General features: G+C 44.1%; 1 protein-coding gene across 4 annotated transcripts in view; it reads right to left on the minus strand.

The window, feature by feature from the left end:
* The window catches only part of osbpl9 (oxysterol binding protein-like 9), a 291,865-nt gene that overhangs the window by 172,120 nt on the left and 93,513 nt on the right, over positions 1 to 26,232 (minus strand). For 2 of the 4 annotated variants that reach the window (XM_038794259.1, XM_038794261.1), the window contains exon 4: positions 18,023 to 18,034. The exons of the other annotated variants lie outside the window; for them this stretch is intronic. In XM_038794259.1, coding sequence (XP_038650187.1) covers positions 18,023 to 18,034 — 12 coding nt within the window. The remainder of the gene's footprint in view (positions 1 to 18,022; positions 18,035 to 26,232) is intronic. 4 annotated transcript variants of the gene reach the window in all.

The raw sequence follows: 26,232 nt of genomic DNA on the forward strand, positions 1-26,232 counted from the left end.
GTTTCCTCCCACAGTCCAAAGATGTGCAGGTTGGGTGGATTGGCCATGATAAATTGCCCTTAGTGTCCAAAATTCTATGATTAACCTAGGACAAAAGTTCAGCACAACATCGTGGGCCGAAGGGTCTGTTCTGTGCTGTATTTCTCTATATCTAAACCCCAATATTTTATTTTAATTTTGTAACACTGAGGAAAGTGTACCTCGTTCCAGGAGTGATTTCACGCAAAATAGGGATATGGTATATTGAAACAAACTTCATTACTAACACAATATTAAAATATATTTAACATCACACAAGACAATAGCTTGCAATTACTCCTTAAACAATGCTAACCAATACAGTGACACAATAACCCTCAGCTGCTACCTTTATTTTCACGCAAATAACAATAACGGTCTCAGGTCATAATCCAATTTTAAATACAGTATAAAAATACATATATATATATATATATATACACATAAGAATATATGCTGTATAGAGGTGTCCTAGATACTCCACTTTGAGAGATCTTTTGAAACTGCTTGAAAGAAAAACACCTGGCACCTTATCAGAATAATGCAGAATCTCTGGCTGTATTCTTCAGAAATCCTCTGTCCTCCTTCCAGCCAAAAACTATCAAACGTTAACACCTGACTGCTTCAGCCCCTGGTTCCTCCCATTAACTGCATAATCTTACTAAGCTGAACACAATGTCTCTAATTATCTACCTTCTTAATATGAATAAATGTCAATTAGCCCAAACTTCTGCAATGCTTTAATTCCATCTGTGTCTCTGAAAAGCCTAGCTGTCTTTCAAAGCAGGAATTTTAAAAACATGACTGCAGCAATCACACATGATCCCAAGCTTTTAACTCTTACTGCACCAAATACATATAATACAATGTATCTGAAATTCCGACATTCATCACACAGCAGGTGGGCACTTTGCTACATTGCAAGACAGGTACATGCTGGCAGCCTCCTTGTGGGCTTGTCAACAGTGGCCCTCCCAAGGCCCACACTGAAAAACTACCCTCCCTTGCCCTCATGATTCACCCACCCCTCACGGCTCCCACAAAAACTCACGTCAATCCCAGGGCCTCCTCCATGTTGGATAGTCTTGACCTGCTGCGGTTCCAGCAGTGCTGCCGCTCACAGAAGCGCTCCTGGGTCTGAAGAGCTGCCTGCCTTCTTGATTTAGCAGCTCTTGGAAATGGGACATCCTCCCTGAAGGAGCTGAAGCTCCAACTACAGGCAGTTAATTGCCAGCAGACCACAAAATTCAGTCAAGACTTCCCCCAACTTTCCTGCCAGTGGACAGGACCATCACAACCCTGTAAAACTTCAGCTGCAGAGTTTGAAGCAGGAAATGGAAGTTAAAATCATGTAGATTAAGTAAAATAAAGAAAAGGAAATAAAGACTGAATTAAGAAAGGTCAAAGCCACAAATAAAGAATTTCTCCAACAATAACTACATTCTGAGAAGGAATGGGTCTCACGCTTCCAAAAGGACCATTTTCAGGGCCAAAGAGATTATCTGTCAGCAATTAAGATTTATCACACCATTACACTTGAAGACACATGTCCAAGATTTTTCTGGTGTGTTTTGTGCATATGTATTGCACCTTCCCACCCGTAGGTGTTTGAATGTAGAGTCCCTCAGTGAGATACCTGCCTGTGGAAGTTTGTGGATCAACCGATTTAGTCTCTCCTGGGATGACGGGATGCCATATGACGAGAGGCTAAATCAGTTATAATTATATTAATTGGAGTTTAGAAGAGTGAGAGGGGATCTCATAGAAACATACAAAATTCTATCAGGATTAGATAGGGTAGATTCAGAAAGAATGTTCCCAATGGTGTGGGAATCCAGAACGAGGGGTCATAGTTGAGGATAAGGGTTATGTAAGGCGAGAAGAAATTTCTTCACCCAGAGAGTGGTGAATCTGTGAAATTCACTACCACAGAAAGTAGGGAGGCTAAAATGTTGCGCAATTTCAAGGAGGAATTAGATATAGCTCTTGGGACTAAAGGGATCACTGGATAAGGGGGAAGGCGGCATCAGGGTATTGAACTTGATGATCAGCCATGATCATAATGAATGGCTGAGCAGGCTCCTCGGGCCGAATGGCTTTTTCCTGCTTCTATTTTCAATGTATGTTCCTATGTAAACTGGCCAGCAATTTCCTGATTTCCGTGTTTGCCTGCAAGTACAAATGCCAGAGGCTACTGTCCAATTTACTCCTTAATAATAGTAAACACTGAGTCTCACCGTCATTCTTAAAAAAGACCAATATATTCCCGGTGGAGCCAGCCTCCTCATTGCTGGAGGAGGCGCTGATGACAGGGGGACTGGAGAAGGGAGTAGTGCTGGCGGTTTACGGGGCTATTTTGGAAGAGGAGAAGGCACCACTGGAAGGGTTCAAAACAAAGTGAGAGGAAAAGTTGGGAGAGGGTATGGAGGAGGGGTTCTGGTGTGAGGTGCTCCGGAGAGTGAACGCCTCCATCTCGTGCGCAAGGTTGGGGCTGTTGCAGCTGAAGGTGGTATATAGAGCACACCTCACAAGGGTGAGGATGAGTTGGAGGATTACTGGAAGGAGGTTTTTAGGGTAATCTCTAAAGTGGTGTACGTGAAACTGGACCCGGGCCCTCAAGAGGCCATATTCGGGGTGCCGGATCAGCCGGGTTGGAAATGGGTGCAGAGGCAGGTGTTGTAGCCTTTGCCTCGTTGATCACCTGAAGGCGAATCCTGTTGGGATGGAGAGCAGCCTCTCCACCCTGTGCCCTGGCGCAGCGAGTGGACCCGATTGAATTCTTGATTCTTGAGAAGGTTAAGTTTGAACTGAGGGGATGGATGGAGTGGTTCTACAATTCGTGGGCGTTATTCATAATGCACTTTCAAGAATTGGATAACATCGAACAGGGGGGGGGACTGTATGTGTTAATGGTGATGGTGGGAGGGCAGCACAGTGGCACAGTGGGTTAGCACTGCTGCTTCACGGCACCGAGGTCCCAGTTTCGATCCTGGCTCTGGGTCACTGTCCGTCTGGAGTTTGTACATTCTCCCCGTATTTGGGTGGATTTCACTCCCACAACCCAAACATGTGCAGGCTAGGTGGATTGGCCATGCTAAATCGCCCCTTAATTGAAAAAAAAATGAATTGGGGACTCTAAATTTAAATAAAAAACAACAAAAAAATTTTTTAATGGTGACGATGGGTGATTCCCGATTCCCTTTTGTTATTTGTTTATGCTAACATGCGAAGCAGTTGTTTGGGGGTTAGTGGGAGGATGGGATTGTTGTTGTTCATATGGGGATTAACATTATATTTGTTACTGCTTATTGTTTATTGTTGGTGGGTGCAAATTTGGGAGAAAATATGAAAAAGGAGAATAATTTACTTTTTTTAAAAACCAATATATTATAAAGGCAATTTTCAACCTCCAAGGCCAATTTCAATCTCCAGTGACCAGTTCAAAAATATTCAATATTTAGCGCTCAACCTTTGGCTCTTTTCTGCTCAGATTTCCATTTTTAACTTACTCCAAATCTTGAAATACTCTCCTGCATTTCACCATTTGAAATGTACTTCTGTTTGTTTCTACACAAAAAAAAACCAAGGTTCAGTCCCCCAGTCAGTCTGCCAACAGGTCAGATGTGGATCTTGCGATTAAGAATGTAGAAAATTCATCATTTTAATGTATAAACTTAGTTAACAGTTGCAAAATACTTTTGTTTGCTTGTTTTCCTTGTGTAAATAAGGCAACTGTTATATGTCCACTGAATACAACCCACTAAACAATTCCAATAGCTTGGTTCTCCTCCTTCTTCTGGCAGATTATTCCAAACATCTGCCACTGAATAAAGAAGCTCCTATTTATATAGGTTTTAAATTCATTTTGCACAGATTTAAATTGATGCCTTCTGCTCTTACTTTCCTGCATATTCTGGATTTAATCATACATGTGCCATTTAAGAATCGATATCCTGTGTTGAAGATCACAATAAACCAGCAGTTCCCAATCAAGTCCTTTATGCCGACCATAGATTGTCATCAAAAACGTAGGCAAGGGCAGCACGGTAGCGCAGTGGGTTAGCCCTGCTGCCTCACGGCGCCGAGGTCCCAGGTTCGATCCCGGCTCTGGGTCGCTATCCGTGTGGAGTTTGCACATTCTCCCTGTGTTTGCGTGGGTTTTGTCCCCACAACCCAAAAAGATGTGCAAGCTAGGTGAACTGGCCATGCTAAATTGGTCCTTAATTGGAAAAAAAATGAATGGGGTACTCCAAATTTATTTTTTAAAACGTAGGCAAGCAGCTTTAAACACTATTCTCACAGATGTCAAACCTATATTACAACGGGTATTATACAAACGCAGCTATTTCTAATGTTTATGATGCACACTCACAAATATATTGTGGATTATATTATACAAGGATGTTTGTGAAGCAATTACATTGAGAATAATAATGTAACATCAATTATGATACATACGAGGTGCACTTAATACTAATTATTTATCCCCACAGACCACCTGTAGTATTCTCATTGTGGACCACAAGTTGGGAACCACTGCAATAAACCACAAGGACAGGAACCATTATCCCATTTTATGCACAACATACTATTTTGAAATTATTCGGATTCTCTTTTAAGGCAAGTCACACGGCTATAAAGAGAGCAGAGCCTCGGGTCAATTAAAATGGACTGTTTTAGAAAGACGAACACAAAAACGTAATTGCTTTTCAAACGATAAGAATCTAAAATGAATTGTGTGGGTTTCACCATTAAGTCTGATCGTTACGGTTATTTTGATGTCAGATGCTACAGACGTGCTTGCCCCTGTGATAGCTAATTTTCTGTTGGTGAAGGAGTTTCTCTTTATAATCCAAATCATTTGTCGTCTTTCCTTCCCTTTTTAAAATATTTTTGGAAAATTTGCATATTAACAAAACATGTGTAATACATTAACCTAGGACAAATTTGCACATATCAAATTTTATCGGGTTACACTCCTGTCATGGGATGTTTTATGCCAAAGGCGTTATATAAAGTTGTCATGCTATCAAATTCTGGAACTTACAGTAATTGAACGAATACTCTTTTTAATGCTATGATATTCTAGACACAAACAGGAGGTGTATATAGCTTGAAGATTTCTTATATATTATACCAGGGTGAAATGGAAATGAACTATATATACAGAATATATATTTATTAATCTAAAGGAGCATTTAGTAACTCTGTTCCAAAATACTAGACCAACAATTTACTTCATCAGAAATCATGTTTAGGTCTATTTTTCAAATTGTATTACCTCTTGTTCCTAGAAAAGCAGTATTATGTAGCCAGAGAAATATAGAAAGTGGAAGGGTGAAATCGAAAAAGAAATTAAGAAAGCAAAGAGATGGCATGAAAGAAAAATAAAGGATAACCCAAAGATGTTTTATTAATGCATTAAGAATAAAAGAAGATAACTGATGAAAATGATTGCCCATAAAAGATCAAAAAGATAACCTATGTGTACAGGCAGAGGATGTAGGAGTCATTTTTTAAGATTTTTTTTTCAAACACAGCAAAACAGAGAACAAGTACAACTCATATAAATCAACAAGACAATCAAATGCTGTGCAAACTGGCGATTAATTGCTCCCACCTGGAGCGGAATCCTTCCGCTGACCCTCTGATGGGATATAGAATGTTTTCCAGCCTTATGAATTTGGGCCAGTCCGAGGCCGGAGGCGGTGCTGCTGAGCTCCAACAAGCAGAATTTGACGCTGGGCTATCAGGAAGGCAAAATCCAAAATGTCGATCTCCCTCCCCTCAAGAAGCACCAGCAGGTCTGACACCCAAAATACTGCCACCAGCGAACATGACTCCATCCTAACCCTCAATCTCAGGCATGATCCCGAAGAACAAGGGTTTTTGTTTGCACTGAGTGCTGAGCTTGTGGCATTTGAGTGCTACAGTGAGAGTTTGGTGACTGAGGGAGTAAAAGGGTTATTTAAAGTCTAGTATTTCTTTTATTTAGTTAATTAACTTAAAAGTTGCTGTTTGGTCTATAAGAAGGTGAATTTTGAATCAGCTTTAAACAAGGTTCTACTTGGACTTACTTGCAGCTGGAGCTTGTTAATTAGTTAATTGCATTAGGCCAGTTTTTAGAAGCTAGAGTCACAGTATAAATAGGGGCTAGATACAGTGCAGACTTTGTTTGCACTGAGTGCTGAGCTTGTGGCATTTGAGTGCTACAGTGAGAGTTTGGTGACTGAGGGAGTTAGGTGAGGAGGGAGTAAGGTACTCCTTTCATTTAATTTCCTATATTTATCAAAGAGCGTGAAGGGAACCAGGAGTTTAGAGTACAGCTGACTGGGAGCAGAGTCGGAGGGCGGAGGTCCAGTTGGTCCACAGGGCAGCTAATTCTGTAAAGTAAGAGGGGATGGAGGCTAGGGCAGTTGCATGCTCCTCCTGTAGGATGTGGGTGGTGAGGGATACCACTGGTGTCCCCGCTGACTATACCTGCGGGAAGTGCACCCAACTCCAGCTCCTCAGAGACCGTGTTAAGGTACTGGAGCTGGAGCTGGATGAACTTCGGATCATCCGGGAGGCAGAGGGGGTCATAGAGAAGAGTTACAGGGAGGTAGCCACACCAAAGATACTGGACAAGAGTAGCTGGGTTACAGTCAGGGGAAAGAAAACTAACAGGCAGACAGTGCAGGGATCCCTCGTGGCCATTCCCCTTCAAAACAAGTATACCGTTTTGGATGCTGTTGGGGGGGATGACCTACCGGGGGAAGGCCCCAGCGGCCAGGTCTCTGGCACTGAGTCTGGCTCTGGGGCTCAGAAGGGAAGGGGGGAGCATAGAAAAGCAATAGTAATAGGAGATTCAATGGTTAGGGGAATAGATAGGAGATTCTGTGGTCGCGAGCGAGACTCCCGAAAGGTATGTTGCCTCCCGGGTGCCAGGGCCAGGGATGTCTCTGATCGTGTCTTCAGGATCCTGAAGGGGGAGGGTGAGCAGCCAGAAGTCGTGGTGCACATTGGTACCAACGATGTAGGTAGGAAAAAGGGTGTGGAGGTAATAAACAAGTTTAGGGAGTTAGGCTGGAAGTTAAGGGCCAGGACAGACAGAGTTGTCATCTCTGGTTTGTTGCCGGTGCCACGTGATAGCGAGGCTAGGAATAGGGAGAGAGTGCAGTTGAACACGTGGCTGCAGGAATGGTGTAGGAGGGAGGGCTTCAGGTATTTGGATAATTGGAGCGCATTCTGGGGAAGGTGGGACCTGTACAAGCAGGACGGGTTGCATCTGAACCAGAGGGGCACCAATATCCTGGGGGGGAGGTTTTCTAGTACTCTTCGGGAGGGTTTAAACTAATTTGGCAGGGGAATGGGAACCGGATCTGTAGTCCAGCAACTAAGGTAGACGATAGTCAGGACGCCAAAGCACGTAGTGATGCAGTGGGGAAGGTAACAATGACAAAGGAGAGTACTTGCAGGCAAGGAGATGGGTTGAAGTGTGTATACTTTAATGCAAGAAGCATCAGGAATAAGGTGGGTGAACTTAATGCATGGATCGGTACTTGGGACTACGATGTGGTGGCCATCACGGAAACTTGGATAGAAGAGGGGCAGAAATGGTTGTTGGAGGTCCCTGGTTATAGATGTTTCAACAAGATTAGGGAGGATGGTAAAAGAGGTGGGGGGGTGGCATTGTTAATTAGAGATAGTATAACAGCTGCAGAAAGGCAGTTCGAGGGGGATCTGCCTACTGAGGTAATATGGGTTGAAGTTAGAAATAGGAAAGGAGCAGTCACCTTGTTGGGAGTGTTCTATAGGCCCCCCAATAGCAGCAGAGATGTGGAGGAACAGATTGGGAAACAGATTCTGGAAAGGTGCAGAAGTCACAGGGTAGTAGTCATGGGCGACTTCAACTTCCCAAACATTGAGTGGAAACTCTTTAGATCAAATAGTTTGGATGGGGTAGTGTTTGTGCAGTGTGTCCAGGAAGCTTTTCTAACACAGTATGTAGATTGTCCGACCAGAGGGGAGGCCATATTGGATTTAGTACTTGGTAATGAACCAGGGCAGGTGATAGATTTGTTAGTGGGGGAGCATTTTGGAGGTAGTGACCACAATTCTCTGACTTTCACTTTAGTAATGGAGAGGGATAGGTGCGAGCAACAGGGCAAGGTTTATAATTGGGGGAAGGGTAAATACAATGCTGTCAGACAAGAATTGAAGTGCAGAAGTTGGGAACATAGGCTGTCAGGGAAGGACACAAGTGAAATGTGGAACTTGTTCAAGGATCAGGTACTGCGTGTCTTTGATATGTATGTCCCTGTCAGGCAGGGAAGAGATGGTCGAGTGAGGGAACCATGGTTGACAAGAGAGGTTGAATGTCTTGTTAAGAGGAAGAAGGAGACTTATGTAAGGCTGAAGAAACAAGGTTCAGACAGTGCGCTGGAGGGATACAAGATAGCCAGGAGGGAACTGAAGAAAGGGATTAGGAGAGCTAAGAGAGGGCATGAAAAATCTTTGGCGGGTAGGATCAAGGAAAACCCCAAGGCCTTTTACACATACGTGAGAAATATGAGAATGACTAGAGTGAGAGTAGGTCCGATTAAGGACAGTAGCGGGAGATTGTGTATTGAGTCTGAAGAGATAGGAGAGGTCTTGAACAAGTATTTTTCTTCAGTATTTACAAATGAGAGGGGCCATATTGTTGGAGAGGACAGCGTGAAGCAGACTGATAAGCTTGAGGAGATACTTGTCAGGAAGGAAGATGTGTTGCGCGTTTTGAAAAACTTGAGGATAGACAAGTCCCCCGGGCCTGACGGGATATATCCAAGGATTCTCTGGGAAGCAAGAAATGAAATTGCAGAGCCGTTGGCAATGATCTTTTCGTCCTCGCTGTCAACAGGGGTGGTACCAGAGGATTGGAGAGTGGCGAATGTCGTGCCCCTGTTCAAAAAAGGGAATAGGGATAACCCTGGGAATTACAGGCCAGTTAGTCTTACTTCGGTGGTAGGCAAAGTAATGGAAAGGGTACTGAGGGATAGGATTTCTGAGCATCTGGAAAGGCATTGCTTGATTAGGGATAGTCAGCACGGATTTGTGAGGGGTAGGTCTTGCCTTACAAGTCTTATTGAATTCTTTGAGGAGGTGACCAAGCATGTGGATGAAGGTAAAGCAGTGGATGTAGTGTACATGGATTTTAGTAAGGCATTTGATAAGGTTCCCCATGGTAGGCTTATGCAGAAAGTAAGGAGGCATGGGATAGTGGGAAATTTGGCCAGTTGGATAACAAACTGGCTAACCGATAGAAGACAGAGAGTTGTGGTGGATGGCAAATATTCAGCCTGGAGCCCAGTTATCAGTGGCGTACCGCAGGGATCAGTTCTGGGTCCTCTGCTATTTGTGATTTTCATTAACGACTTGGATGAGGGAGTTGAAGGGTGGGTCAGTAAATTTGCAGATGATACGAAGATTGGTGGAGTTGTGGATAGTGAGGAGGGCTGTTGTCGGCTTCAAAGAGACATAGATAGAATGCAGAGCTGGGCTGAGAAGTGGCAGATGGAGTTTAACCCTGACAAGTGTGAGGTTGTCCATTTTGGAAGGACAAATCTGAATGCGGAATACAGGGTTAATGGTAGGGTTCTTGGCAATGTGGAGGAGCAGAGAGATCTTGGGGTCTATGTTCATTGTTCTTTGAAAGTTGCCACTCAAGTGGATAGAGCTGTGAAGAAGGCCTATGGTGTGCTAGCGTTCATTAGCAGAGGGATTGAATTTAAGAGCCGTGAGGTGATGATGCAGCTGTACAAAACCTTGGTCAGGCCACATTTGGAGTACTGTGTGCAGTTCTGGTCACCTCATTTTAGGAAGGATGTGGAAGCTTTGGAAAAGGTGCAAAGGAGATTTACCAGGATGTTGCCTGGAATGGAGAGTAGGTCATACGAGGAAAGATTGAGGGTGTTAGGCCTTTTCTCATTAGAACGGAGAAGGATGAGGGGCGACTTGATAGAGGTTTATAAGATGATCAGGGGAATAGATAGAGTAGACAGTCAGAGACTTTTTCCCCGGGTGGAACACACCATTACAAGGGGACATAAATTTAAGATAAATGGTGAAAGATATAGAGGGGATGTCAGAGGTAGGTTCTTTACCCAGAGAGTAGTGGGGGCATGGAATGCACTGCCTGTGGTAGTAGTTGAGTCGGAAAATTTATGGACCTTCAAGCGGCTATTGGATAGGTACTTGGATTAGGGTAGAATAAGGGAGTGTAGGTTAACTTCTTAAGGGCAGCACGGTAGCATTGTGGATAGCACAATTGCTTCACAGCTCCAGGGCCCCAAGTTCGATTTCGACTTGGGTCACTGTCTGTGTGGAGTCTGCACATCCTCCCCGTGACTGCGTGGGTTTCCTCCGGGTGCTCCGGTTTCCTCCCACAGTCCAAAGATGTGCAGGTTGGGTGGATTGGCCATGACAAATTGTCCAAAATTCTATGATTAACCTAGGACAAAAGTTCGGCGCAACATCGTGGGCCGAAGGGCCTGTTCTGTGCTGTATTTCTCTATCTCTATCTCTATCTAACAAGGTCCAGAACTGTATCAATTTTGGGCAGGACCAGAACATATGGGAGTGGTTCGCCGGCCCCCTTAGGCACTGTTCTCACCTATCCTCCACCCCAGTGAAGAACTGACTTATGTGCGCTCTAGTCAGGTATGCCAGATATATCACCTTAAGTTGCATCAGGCTCAGCCTGGTGCAAGAATAGGTGAAATTCACGATGTACAAAATCTCACTTCAGAGCCCTCCCCAGCTAGTGTCCCAATTCCTCCACCTACTGCCTCTTTTTTTCCATATGATGGGGCCCTCACTTCCTCCAGCAACCACCCATATATATTCCTAAATTCATCCTGAGATAACATTTAGTCCAATAGTGTAGGTTTTGGCAGCTGGGGGAATGCAGGGGCCCCCTTGCGAAGAAATTCCCACATCTGCAGGTATCTGAACGGAATTTTTCCATTAACTCCTTTAATCCCACAAACCTACTGTCCACATAGTCCCTGAACCTCTCAACCTCCCTCCTCATCCACATTTTGTATATTGTAATCCCAATAAAATAAATCGATGCTCAGCGATGCCACCACAACCGGGCATGTCGCGAACATAGCGGTGAGAATCAAAGAGGGGCAGAAACCAGCACCTGCAAGGATGACCCAACACAGGTTCTCCTCCATCTGCACTCACTCCAACCCTAGTCCCCAAGCCATCCCTGCACCCTTTCAATGTTCGCTGCCCAGGTTTGGCAATGCTAGACCCCAAGATCGCAGTCTCCTCTGCAAATTCGCTGTATGAATCCTAGATAATTTCCCTGTCCACATGAAAGCAAAATTAATTTATCCACCTTAGCGAAGAAGGACCTGGGGAGGAAGATCGGAAGCAATCGAAACACAAATAGGAATCTTGGCAGGATGTTCATTTTGATCATCTGCACTCTCCCAACTAGAGAGAGCAGGAGTACATTCCATCTCCTCAGGGGCTCCTTCAGCCCTTCTACCAAGCAGGCCAAGTTCAATTTGTGCAGCCGGGCCCAGTCATGTGCCACGTGGATGGATCTTTAGGTATCAAAATTCCGTTCATGCCAACTTGAATGGCAGTGTCCCTAATTCCGCCTCCCTACTCCACCGGAAAATCCAGCCCGTCCAGGAATCGCTTCATACCAGAGTCCCTTTCCGGTGGCTCAGAGTTGTACAGCTCCCAGTAGCAAGCACCAATAGCTCCACTGATCCCTCTGGAACCGTGACCAGCTGACCACCCTCGTACCTAACCTGGGCTATCTCCCTTGTGGCCCCCTGCCTCCTAAGCTGGTGAGCCAGCTGGCAGCAGGCCTTTTCACCATACTCATAAAAGGTCCCTCGTTAGCGACAGAGTTGGTTCACCGCCTTCCTGGTTAAAACCAGCTCAAACTCCATTTGTAATCTTTTTCTTTCCACTAACAGCTCCGTCGTCAGGGCTGCAGAGTACTGCCTGTTCACCTCCAGAATAGAGTTAATCAACCTATGTTTGTCCGCCCTCTTCCCCTATCCATGGGCCTTGGATAAAATTGCCATCCCTCTGATCACTGCCTTCAGCGCCTCCCAAAATATAGAGGGCAAAACTTCCCCATTCTGGTTGCCACTCACATAATTTCCTATGGCCAAGGCCATGTTTTAGCAGAAGCCCTTGCCTGCAAGGAGTACTGTATCCTTCTTTCAACAAGGGCGCTGGGCCGGACTCAATTCCAATCTCACAGTCACATAATGTGGTGCATGATCTGAAATTACGATCGCTAAATACTCAGCTCGTACCACCCCCGGAAGGACCAATTTCCACACTACACATTACAAAGGAATACACCCGATGGAGAGGAGAGGAGAACTCCCCCTCTCTCGAATGACTGAACTTCCAGGAATCCACCCCCATCATCTGTTCCATGAATACTGCCAATTCTCTCACCATTCCCAACTTAACAAAAGGCCTAGAATTCGACCTGTCCAACAATGGGTCCAGCACACAGTTGAAATCACCCCTCCAGGATCAGTTGATGAGAATCTAGAGTTGCTGCCAGTGCTTTCTTGATGAAGTCTACATTCATCCCAATTTGGAGCATATATGTTCACTAGCACCACCGGCATACTCTCCAACACCAGTCACCATTATATATCATCCCCCCTGGTCCATTACCATGTTGGCAACCGTGAAGACCACCTTCATGTTGAACAGGATAGCCACCCCTGGAGGTTCAACCTGGAGCCCCCAAAAAGCAAGACATTAAAGCACTGTATGCAACAACAAAATGCACATGTAACAGATCAATTTCCATAACTTTGTGCACCCACGCTCAGTTCACTCCCAGCCCATTCTTTCGTACAAGTAGTTTGCTATTCTAGAATATGTTTCTAGTCCTGGAATTTATGAAACGGACAATTACTGCCTGACGCAGCAACAGGTGGGCCCAGCCCACCTCAGAGAGTTTCACCTTCACCGACCAGTTCCCCGAGCATCTTCAACATGTACCCAGTGGGTCTCTTTATCTTTGGCGCACTCCGGTAACCCGACGATCCGCACATTCTGGCATCTGGACAGATTCTCCTGGTCGTCTGCCCTGGCCTTTAGGACCATCGGCCACCGTCCGGATTGCGATTTCTGCTTCTAAATGATGCAATTTATTCATCGTGCTCCACGGCTAGCTTCTCCATCTCCCGGATCGTCGCGTCTTGCGACTCAAGCCACTACTCAACCCTTACCAGCGATATGCTAAGGGGTGCTACCCCCACCTCAATTGCTGTGGCCAGGTTTTCCTTTGTAGTGTGTCTGTGCCAACGAATGCCATCAGCTTCTCAGTGGAGAACTGGGCAGGAGTCAGCACGACGACGCGGCAAGGCCTCCATATTTTTATTCGCACTGCCACGTAGATCCTCAGACTCCAGAGCGGGGTTTTGCTCGTTTTCTTCCCTTTGCGCTTCTTTAGTTGCAGTCTGCCAACATTCCGTACCAGCGGAGCAACTGAAGATGTTCAATTCCATCAATTTCTTTCTGACTACAATGCCCTTTTACCAGGAAAAAAAACAGGTTTATAAGTGGGAGCCACAATGTGTGCGACCACTTAGTTCATGGCCGCCACCAGAAGTTGTGAAAGTCATTCTTGATGACTGCTTTGCCCTGTCTTCATAAGAGAACTACAATGTCGGCACTGTCCCCAAGGAGAAGAAGGAGTGTGAAGTATTGGATGTAATAAATAAAAGGAGGAAGAATCAACAGGATTCGCACATTGTAAGTAGATAAGTCACCAGGGTCAGATGACGTGTATCCCAACCTGTTAAAAGAAGCAAGGGAGATAATAGCAGAGCATCTGACCCTAATTTTTCCAACATCAGATACTAAACATCAGGTTGCTAAAGGATAGTTCTCCAAACATTGTATCTTTGATTAAAAAGGGAGAGAGCGATAGGCTGAACAATTACAGACCTGTCCATCCAAGAGTCAGGAAAAACTCATTTAGAAAGGCACGGATTAATTAAGAACAGTCAGCATGGATTTGTTAAGAGAAGGTAGTGTTTAACTAATTTGATTGAATTTTTTGAGGAAGTAACAAGGAGGATTGATGGGGTAGTGCAGCTGATGTGATCTACATAGATTTTAACAAAGCTTTTGACAAGATCCCACATGATGATTTCCAGTAGTGTTCGGCAGAGCTCACTACGAGCGGAGATGATAAATTATTTTTCACCCAGTAGGTTGTGGGGGTCTGCTGCCTGGAATGTAACAGGGGCAGAAACCCTCAACTCAAATTAAAGGTATCAAGGTATGCAGCTGAAGTGCCGTAACTTGCAAGAGCTATGAACCAAATGCTGGAAAGTGTGATCAGATTGGGTGGCTCGTTTGTCGCAGACATGGTGAGCTAAGTGGCCTCTTTCTGTGCTATAAAACCTTCTAGGATTCTATTCCAGATATTGAAATGAAAGTGAAGATGAGCATTTGGAAATCAGAAAATGTAGTTCTCTTATGAAGACAGATCAAAGCAGTCTGAGAAGCTTAGAACAGTACAGCACAGAACAGGCCCTTCGGCCCTCAATGTTGTGCCGAGCCATGATCACCCTACTCAAACCCACGTATCCACCCTATACCCGTAACCCAACAACCCCCCCCATTAACCTTACTTTTTTTAGGACACTACGGGCAATTTAGCATGGCCAATCCACCTAACCCGCACATCTTTGGACTGTGGGAGGAAACCGGAGCACCCGGAGGAAACCCACGCACACAGGGGGAGGACGTGCAGACTCCACACAGACAGTGACCCAGCCGGGAATCGAACCTGGGACCCTGGAGCTGTGAAGCATTTATGCTAACCACCATGCTACCCTGCTGCCCCTAAAGTCATTACAGAAGATTGGCTAAAACAACAGGTCCAATAATTTACAGTAATCTGTAAATTCTATTATTTTTAGAATAAATCCAAGTTTAATATAATATGTCAAATTATCCATCCCCCTGTCCATTTTAATAAAGATTCTCTCACCTGCCATTGAATTTTTTCTACCACTTGTAATTTTAATGCAACATCTTAAAGACTTCTCTCTAAAGTTGGGAACATCAAAAAAATGTAATACTATTATCTGAACAACACTAACTTTTATTACAACAGCTATTCCACTGGATTATGGTTTTTTTTAAAGAACATTAAAGTTGTTCAGTAATCACTTTCCATGTGGCAGCACCACCCTTATGATTCAAACTTCCAAAACATCATTCTCATCAAATAGAGATTGGACAACATAAAAAGGCACCTTCTGCAAAATCATAGGATTATGGGCCAGGGTTTAGAGAACCCTAAAGTATATCATGTTCACCTGACCCACAACTTTTAATAGATTTTGGTAATGGGGAACACAAGGGCCCACTTTACAGGTGTGATGCAACAGAGATCTTAAGTATGTTTAAACAAAACAATGTTTATTCTATGAATCCAGTTACCATTTTCTAAATGCACAGTAAACAGTCTATCAACTACCAACACACGTAACTCCACAGATACAATACTCTATAGATAACACTTAACTTCCCAAACAACATCCATAAGTTAAAGCCTTGTTAAATAAAGACAGCAGGTTTCAATTCTCTACAGAAACAGGAACTACTTTGAAATCATCAATGAGCTAAAGACATTCTTTAGCTTGTAGAGAGAGACATCATTACACAGCTGCTTGCTTTGAATGCAGCTCTCCAACCCTGAAAACGAAACCGAAAACACACTGCAGCTCCCAGCTCAAAACAAAAGTGAAAGACAGACATCCCAGCTCCACCCACGCATTGACATCACTGCAGCTATTTGATAAACACCCATTTCTTAAAAGGTACATCCACCTGACAATAGTGAGAAGTTTAACAGGAATTAATAAACCTCAAAATAAATCACAAACAAATCAGTCATTTCAAAAAAAAGTCGGGGAGGCATGAGGCGCAGTGTTTAGCACTGGGACTGCAGCGCCTAGGACCCGGGTTCGAATCCCGGCCCTGGGTCACTGTCCGTATGGAGTTTGCACATTCTCCCCATGTCTGCATGGGTTTCACCCCCACAACCCAAAGATGTGCAGGTTAGGTGGATTGGCCACTCTGAATTGCCCCTCATTGGAAAAAACAAATTGGGTACTCTAAATTTAAAAAATAAAATCCATGTGGTGTAGGTATACCCATAATGCCGTGAGGGAGAGAGGGCCAGGAGTTTGACCCAGCGGCAGTAAAGTAATGGCTATATATCTCCAAGTCAGGATGGTGAGTGACTTCGAGAGAAAATTTCCAGATGGTGGTGTTCTCACGTACATGCTGCTTTTGTCCTTCTAGATGGTAGCAGTCGTGGGTTTGGATGGTGCTGTCTATGAAGACTTGATGAGTTCCTGCAATGCATCTTGTAGATGGTACACACTGCTGTCACTATGCATCGGTGATAAAAGGTGTGAATGCTTGTGGATGGTGTGCCAATCAAGCAACTTGCTTTGTCCTGGATGGTGTCAAGCTACTCAAATGTTGTTGGAGGTGCACTCATCCATGCAAGGAGAGAATAGTCCATCACTCCTGAGTTGTGTCCTGTAGCTCGTGGACAGACTTTGGGGATTTAAGTGGTGAGTTACACATCACAGGATTCCTAGCCTCTGATCTGCCCGTGTAGCCATAGTATTTATGTGGCTAGTCCAGTTCAGTTTCTGATCAATGGTTACCCACAGGATGTTGATAGTGGGGAATTTAGCAATGGCAATGCCACTGAATGCCATGGGGTGATGATTAGATTCCCTCTTGTTGGGGATGGTCAGTGCTTGACACTTTTATGGCACAAATGTTAACTGACATTTGTCAGTACAAGCCTGGCTATCTTCCAGGTCTTGCTGCATTTGAACATGAATTGCTTCAGTATCTGAGGAGTCACAAATGGCGATATCAGCGAACAGTCCCACTTCTGACCTTATGATGGGAGGAAGTGAATTGATGAAGCAACTGGAGATGCTTAGGCCTAGGACACAACCCGGAGCAACTCCTACAATGATGTACCGGGACTGAGGTGACTGACACCACAACCATTTTCCTTTGCGTCAGGTATGACTCCAACAGTGGAGTTTTCATCCCAATGCCCATCGACTGTTTTCCGAAGGCTCTTTGATGTCACACTCAGTCAAATGCTGCCCTGATGTCACCTCAAGTTCAGATTTTTCACCCACGTTTGAACCAATGTTGTGATGAGAACCGGAATGGAGTGGCCCTTGCAGAAACCAAACTGAATGTCCATGAGCATGTTATTACTGAGTAAGTGCCGCTTGACAGCATTGTTGATGATATGTTCCATCACTTTGCTGATGATTGTGAGTAAGCCAATCAGGCAGTAATTGGCTGGGTTGGATTTGATCTGTTTTTTGCGTACAGGACGTACCTGAGCAGTTTCTCTCTTTGCTGGTTAGATGCCAGTGTTATAGCTGTCTTGGAACAACTTGGCTACAAGTCTATTGATGGAATATTATCAGGACCTATAGTCTTTGCAGTATTCACTTCCTGCAGCCCTTTCTTGGTTTGGATGGGGATATTTGTGGAGCCTCCCCCTCCACTGAATTATCTAACTGTCCACCTCCATTCACAACTGGATCACAAGAGTTTACTCCTGATCAGCTGGTTATGAAATTGCTACCTAGTTCTGTCTGTCAAACAAGGCAAGTAGCATTGATGTATTTTAAGGGAGGCTAGATAACTACATGAGGGAAAAAGTATTAGAAGGATGTACTGGTAGCTTTCTATGAAATTGGTTGGAAGGTGGCTCGAGTAGACACCGGCATAGACCAATCAGGTCATGTGATCTACCACGGTGGTGCAACTTCTATGCAATTCTATGTACGGCCTCAAGAACTGCACCACCATTTATTCAGTAAAACAACATTTCCAATCTCAAATAGGAAGGCCTTATGGTAAGTAAAGAGTACAATCCACTCAGCATGAGCCAAACAAAGAGCAAACGTACCTGCACAATTAGCTGCTTCCATTCACATGCAAGGAAAAGAAACAGAAACAGTCAAATTGCCTTTTTCCACACTTTACCATCAAATTTGCATGTTGGGGTTTAACGTATCCTGCAGGCTGCTTGTATAGGTTATTCAAACAAAATATCAAAACAGCACAGACAGAAATTTAATATGATTATCTTTATGTACACTAAAAAACAGATGTTAGTTTCAACCTATTACATGCTTTCACGTTTTATGTCCAACCCAAGTTACGCTACATAAATAGAATCAATCATCAATTTACATGTACAAACAAAATGAAAAACAAAATTAGGATTCCTTGTTACCGAAACATTGTAATTTGTCACCAGAAAATTATTTCAGGGACCATCTAACACTGTTGTATGATTCCTCAAATTATTCTCCCCAAAATAATCATTGCAAGTATTGATTTCCATTATTTTACTCTATATTTAGAATAGAATAGAACATTACAGCGCAGTACAGGCCCTTTGCCCCTCGATGTTGTGCCGACCTGTGAAACCAATCTAAAGCCCACCTACACTATTCTATTATCATCCATATGTTTATCCAATGACCATTTAAATGCCCTTAATGTTGGCGAGTCCACTACTGTTGCAGGCAGGGCATTCCATGTCCCTACTACTCTCGGAGTAAAGAACCTACCTCTGACATCTTTGCTATACCTATCTCCCCTCAATTTAAAGCTATGTCCCCTCGTGCTAGACATCACCATCCGAGGAAAAAGGCTCTCACTGTCCACCCTATCTAATCCTCTGATCATCTTGTATGCCTCTATTAAGTCACCTCTTAACCTTCTTCTCGCTAACGAGCACAGCCTCAAGTCCCTCAGCCTTTCCGCATAAGATCGTCCCTCCATACCAGGCAACATCCTGGTAAATCTTCTCTGCACCCTTTCCAATGCTTCCACATCCTTCCCATAATGCGGCGACCAGAACTGCGCGCAATACTCCAAATGCAGCCTCACCAGAGTTTTGTACATGACCTCACGACTCCGGAACACAATCGCTCTACCAATAAAAGCTAACACACTGTGTGCCTTCTTAACAACCCTATCAACCTGGGTGGGCAACTTTCAGGGATCTATGTACATGGACACCGAGTTCTCTCTGCTCATCCACACTACCAAGAATCTTACCATTAGCCCAGTACTCTGTATTCCTGTTACTCCTTCCAAAATGAATCACCTCACATTTTTCTGTATTAAACTCCATTTGCCACCTCTCAGCCAAGCTCTGCAGCTTATCTATGTCCTTCTGTAACCTGCAACATCCTTCCGCACTGTCCACAACTCCACCGACTTTAGTGTCATCCGCAAATTTACCCACCCATCCTTCTACACCCTCCTCCAGGTAATTTATAAAAATAACAAGCAGCAGTGGCCCCAAAACAGATCCTTGTGGTACAGCACTAGTAACTGAACTCCAGGCTGAACATTTCCCATCAACCACCACCCTCTGTCTTCTTACAGCTAGCCAATTTGTGATCCAAACCACAAAATCACCCTGAATCCCATGCCTCTGTATTTTCTGCAATAGCCTACCATGGAGAACCTTATCAAACACTTTACTGAAATCCATATCCACTACATCAACTGCTTTACCCTCGTCCACCTGTTTGGTCACCTTCTCAAAGAACTCAATAAGGTTTGTGAGGCACGACCTATCCTTCACAAAACTGTGTTGACTATCCCTAATCAAATTATTCTTTTCCAGATTATTAGAAATCCTATCTCTTATAATCCTTTCCAAGACTTTGCCCATCACAGAAGTAAGGCTCACTGGTCTATAGTCACCAGGGTTGTCTCTACTCCACTTCTTGAACAAGGGAACAACATTTGCTATCCTCCAGTCTTCTGGCACTAGTCCTGTAGACAATGATGACATAAAGATCAAAGCCAAAGGCTCTGCAATCTCCTCCCTAGCTTCCCAGAGAATCCTAGGATAAATCCCATCTGGTCTAGGGGACTCACCTATTTTCACACTTTCCAGAATTGCTTACACCTCCTCCTTATGAACCTCAATCCCATCTAGTCTAGTAGCCTGTATCTCACTATTCTCCTCAACAACATTGTCTTTTTCCTGTGTGAATACTGACAAAAAATATTCATTTAGAGCCTCTCCTATCTCCTCGGACTCCACGCATAACTTCCCACTACTGTCCTTGACTGGCCCTACTCTTACCCGAGTCATTCTTTTATTCCTGACATACCTATAGAAAGCTTCAGGGTTTTCCTTGATCCTACCTCCCAAGGACTTCTCATGTCCCCTCCTGGCTTTTCTTAGCTCTCTCTTTAGGTCCTTCCTGGCTAACTTGTAACTCTCAAACGCCCTAACTGAACCTTCACGTCTCATCTTTACATAAGCCTCATTCTTCCTCTTGACAAGTGATTCAACTACTTTAGTAAACCACAGTTCCCTCGCTCAACCACTTCCTCCCTGCCTGACAGGTACATACTTATCAAGGACACGCAGTAGCTGTTCCTTTAACAAATTCCACATTTCAATTGTGCCCATGCCCTGCACTTTCCTTCCCCATCCTATGCATCCTAAGTCTTGCCTAATCGCATCATAATTGCCTTTCCCCCAGATATAACTCTTGCCCTGCGGTATATACCTATTCCTTTCCATCACTAAAGTAAACGTAACCAAATTGTGGTCACTATCACCAAAGTGCTCACCTACCTCCAAATCTAACACCTGGCCTGGTTCATTACCCAGTACCAAATCCAATATGGACTCGCCTCTTGTTGACCTATCTACATACTGTGTGTCAGGAAACCCTCCTGCACACATTGGACAAAAACTGATCCATCTAAAGTACTCGAACTATAGCGTTTCCAGTCAATATTTGGAAAGTTAAAGTCCCCCATAATAACTACCCTGTTACTTTCGCTCCTATAAAGAATCATCTTTTTAATTTCATCTTCTTCTATCCCTTTTAAAAACTTATCTTGCCTAATAGGGGTTCTCCCAAGTACTGTATTGTCATCGATCTCTTGCTTAACCTACCTAATCTCTGGCCTTCCTTGTTTTGTTATCTTCATTCAATTCTGACTAACCTTTTTGTTTCTCTGTTCTCTGCCCTTCAATATATCAGTCCGACATGTTACCTCAATCTCAGTAGCACCTTTCAAGATCTCTGCTGTATTCAGCACTTTCCACCTCTTACTCAAGTTTCTGTTTTACTGCAACCACTTCGCCTTCCCACCCTCTTTATGTGGTGGGGTGCGGGAGGGGCTCGAGGACCCCCTAATTGGTAGGTTTAATCGGGGGGGGGGGGGGGGGGGGGCAGAGATTGGGGTGCCATCCTGCAGTGGCAAGCTGAACTCGTTAGCACAGGAAACGGGCCGAAGTGCGCCCTTCAGGGCATTCCTCGCCATGGCCCAGAAATGAAACAGAGTCCCGTTTAATAGTGGGGTGATAAACTAAATTTTGACATAAGTGAATATTTTATAGTGTCTCGAACAGGGGTGGGGGCCTACCATTCCATAGGGCAGCGACTCACTTAAGACATCTGGGAATGCAGGTGGCACAGGATTTGGGGGGGGGGGCACCTCCGTAGGTACAACATTACTAGTCTGGTGGGGAGGGTGAAAGCGGATATGACCAGGTGGGATGGTCTCCCTCTGTCGCTGGCAGGTCGGGTACAGGCAATTAAAATGAACATGTTGCTGCGAGTCTTGTTTATTTTTCAGTGCCTGCCGATCTTCCTGCCAAGGGCATTTTTCAAGTAGGTCGAAAAGGGGTGGGGTTGCTAGGATTAGGAAGGTGTTGTTGCAGAGAGGACGGCAGTCAGGGGGATTGGGTCTTCTGAATTTACTATATTATTACTGGGCGGCGAATGCTGAGAAGGTGAGGGGCTGGGTTAGGGGGGGGTCTCCCAGTGGGTTCGAATGGAGGAATTAAATGCCGATTTGAGGTAATCACTGATTTGAGACAGGGCAGTGGGATGAGAGCTTTCGTAGATGGGAGGAGAAGGGAGTCAGGGCGTTAAAGGATTTGTTTCTAGGGGGCCGGTTTGCGGGATTGAAGGAGCTGGGGGCAAAATATGGTTTGGGGCAGGGGGAAATATTTAGGTATATGCAGGTCTGAGATTTCGCTAAGAAGGAGATACAGAGGGCAGCACGGTGGCCTAGTGGTTAGCACAACCGCTTCACGGCGCTGAGGTCCCAGGTTCGATCCCGGCTCTGGGTCACTCACCGTGTGGAGTTTGCACATTCTCCCCGTGTCTGCGTGGGTTTCGCCCCCACAACCCAAAAATGTGCAGAGTAGGTGGATTGGCGACGCTAAATTGCCCCTTAATTGGAAAAAATCATTGGGTAAACTAAATTTATAAAAAAAAAAAGGAGATACAGAGCTTTCCAGTGGCGCCGCACTCCACAGTTGGAGGAGGTGCTGATGTATAGGATGGAGAAGTGACCGCCACCCCAACAGGTCCTGCCTTAAACACCTCCCTCCAATACCCCTCTTTGATGTAAAATAGGTGCGAACACCAAAATCCAATGTAAACAAGTCCCTTTCTAGCTATATTTATGCATATATTAGAAAGAAGCACAATCACAAAAACTTACACCTGCTACATGGCCCCCTCATAGAGCTCTTGGCCAAGCAACCTTACAAACAGAGGAAAAACAGAGAACGGGGTGGTGTCGGCGATTTGTGGTGCGATTCTGGGAGAAGAGAAGGCACTGCTGGAGGGATTACGGCAAAGTGGGAGTGAGCATTGAGGAGGGGTTGTGTTGTGAGGTGCTCCGGAGGGTGAATGCCTCAACTTCATGCGCGAGATTGGGGCTGATACAGCTGAAGGTGGTATACAGAGCATATGTTTTGGTCCTATCTAAAGCTTGAGGGGTATTGGAGGGAGGTGTTTAAGGCGGGACCTGTTGGGGTGGAGGTCACTTCTCCTAAACATCAGTATGACTTGGGAGTTCCTGTATCCCAACAGGTTAACTTTGTTTTGAGGGGGCGATGGAAGAGTTCCTCAATAGATGGGGTCTGTTTATTCTATACTTTAAAGAGTTGGTTACTGTCAACTGCTCAGGGGAGTGGTTGGTTGGGAGGGGGCTGTTGTGTTATTGGTTGGAGTGGGGATGTTGTTTATGATGTTTTATATAGTTTTGCTTTTTTGCATAAAATGTTAAAATCAGAATAAAAATAAATATTTGTTTTAAATGGCAAAAGGTAAGACTTAAGTATATGTATTTTTAAAATGGAAAATTTATCACTCCTAAAGTGAGTATTACTTCCAGATGCTAATATTAAGGGGCAATGTAAGGTTGCTTGGCCAGGAGCTCTATGAGGGGGCCATGTAGCAGGTGTAAGTTTTGTGATTGTGCTTCTTCCTAATATATGCATAAATATAGCTAGAAAGGGACTTGTTTACATTGGATTTTGGTGTTCGCACCTATTTTGCATCAAAAAGGGGTGACATTATGAGAATGCTTAGGGTTCCCTGATGCTCTTGGGAGGCCACTAGAAGTTCCACAGCCTGAGAAAGCTCGAGAAATCCTGCCACAGAGCAAGTCTAATATTGTGAATTTTCTGAAAATACACTGACCTGTCTTGCTAGCTCTCAATTGAAGGTGTAGGTAAAAAAAAAAGACTGCACAACCCTCAAGAATCAGTATTGTGGCAGCAAAATCGGTATTTTTATTTCAAAAGAAAAGATGCCCATCAATCTAAAGCAAATCTTTGCACCTTTACTGCACAAATCTAAAACATAAAATGGAAAATGCTAATCGAATGTTATTACGTACACGTACATCATCATGAGTGGGTGTTCTCAAATTAAGTTTCAAACATTCAGAAAATTGAAGAATGAAAAATGTGAACAAAACATTCACCTTTTTACATGAAGTTCAAAATTGTCCTTACACCAGTATCAGAGCTCAGTTCAACCTCACTGATGAAGCTCTTTGCCTTTGTCAGACAGTGTTGCAATCACTGCAGGGCCTCTGCGGCGGGGCCCCGTCTTCCAGCTGCCGTCACCAAGTAAACCAATCAAAGCATTTTGGGAGGAATGCATTCGCTTGTCAAGTCGGTGCTCGTTGGCAACACTGAGAAACATCCTTCCTGCATCCACCCTGTTGAGCCCTGTGAGAATTTTGTATACTTCAATGAGATCACCTCTTCTTCTTCTAAACTCTAGAGAATATAGGCCCAGTCTCTTCAATCTTTCCTCATGGGACAATCGGTTATCCCAGGGATTAGACTGGTGAACCTTTGCTCCCTTTATGGCAAATATATCCTTCCTTGGGTAAGACAACCAAAATTGCACACAACACTCCAGGTGTGGCCTCACCAAGGCTGTACTACAACTGCAGCAAGACTTCTTTACTCCTATACTCAAATTCTCTTGTGATGAAGGTTGACATACCACTTCCCTTCCAAATTCTTGCTGTACCAGCACAGTAGCTTTCAGTAACATGAAGAAGTACACCCAGATCCCTTTGGACATCAATACTTCCTAATCTCTCCCCGTTTAAGAAATACTTCACATTTTTTCACATTATATTCCATCTGCCATGTTCCACTCAAAACTTCCTTGAAGATTCTTTGCATCTTCCTCATGACTCACATTCCCGCCAGGTTTTGTGTTATCAACAAACTTGGAAACAAACTTATACAGTGGCACAATGATTAGCACTGCTGCCTCAGCGCCAGGGACCAGGGTTCAATTCCGGCCTTGAGTGATTACCTGTGTGGAGTTTGCACATTCTCCCAGTGTGCACGCGAGTTTCCTCCGAATGCTCTGGTTCCTCCCACAGTCCAAAAATGTGCAGGTGGATAGATTGGCCATGCTAAATTTCCATTCAGGGTCCAAAGAACTGCAGGTTAACTGGGCTTATGCGGGGATGGGGAAGCAGACCTAGGTGGAGTGCTCTTTTGGACGGTAGGTGCCGATTCAATGGGCCAAATGACCTCCTTCTGCACTGTAGAGATTCTATGGAAACATTACAAACTGGTTCTCGCATCCAAACCATTGATATAGGTCGGTCCCAACTATTCACAAGCACTGATCCCTGTGGTACCCCATTTGTCACAGCTGGAGAAGGGCCTGTTTATCCCTATTCTGTTCTGTCTGTTGACCGATCCTCAATCCAGGTCAATACATTATCCCCAATCCTTTGAGCTCCAACTTTGCATACTAACCTACTGTGTGGGCCCTCATCAAAAGCCTTCTGAAAATCCAAATACAATACACCTACTGGTTCTCCCTCATCTATCCTGCTATTAACATATGTAAAAAATGGTTTGTCAAACATGATTTCCTTTGCATAAATCATGTTGACTCTTCCCAATTCTATCATCATTTTCTAAATGGCAAATGATCACATTCTTAATAATAAATTCTAGCATTTTCCTTGCTACGGATGTCAGACCAACAGGTCTGTAGTTCAGTTTTCTCTCTCCCTTCTTTCTTAATTAGTGGGGTTACATTTTCTACCGTCCAATCTGCAGGCACCACTCCAGAATCTATAGAAGTTTTAAAGATGACCACCAATGCACCTATACACTTTGACTGTTTCCAGCTGTTGTCCTACAGTGATCATACATAATTTCAGCCTCAAGATTGCCAATTGGACTTTACGGGTTTTGGCAAGCTAGGGTATTGCAGTTACATCTGCCGAAGTAATTCCAGAATGGAAATGTAATTGAAGTCTTTACAGTTAATATGTCGCAAACCATTTGAACAACACACTATAATAATGTGTCACAAATTATTTGAATAACATGCTACGAATATGTGTCAGAAATCATTTTAATAACACACTACAAAGATGCTCCCGTTTATCTGTTTGCATCACTTTGGGCTGAAATTTCTGGGCTGCATAACTGTATCAAAACCAAGACAACATCCATCACCAAAACAAATAGTAGCTATGGCAATAACAGTTCCAATAGATCATTTTTTTTTTGTCTACTCATTACAAAAGGTTGGTGGATGCTCCAAAGACAGCTTGCAGATAATTTCAACCACTTCAGGAAATTTAAAAAGCTCGAGATCGTCAGGAAATCAAAAGTAATAATAATGCAATTGAAATTAAAGCTTGAAAATCTCATCATTATCCTTTATGACAGTGTAGCACGGACATTCGAGGTAGGCTTTCAGCAAAAGATTCTCAATTTTAATGTCATGGGAGATAAGTACAAATGATAGATTAATTCTCTTCACAGAAACA

This window comes from Scyliorhinus canicula, chromosome 4, assembly GCF_902713615.1.
Source record: "Scyliorhinus canicula chromosome 4, sScyCan1.1, whole genome shotgun sequence".
In the NCBI taxonomy this organism is placed as follows: domain Eukaryota; kingdom Metazoa; phylum Chordata; class Chondrichthyes; order Carcharhiniformes; family Scyliorhinidae; genus Scyliorhinus; species Scyliorhinus canicula.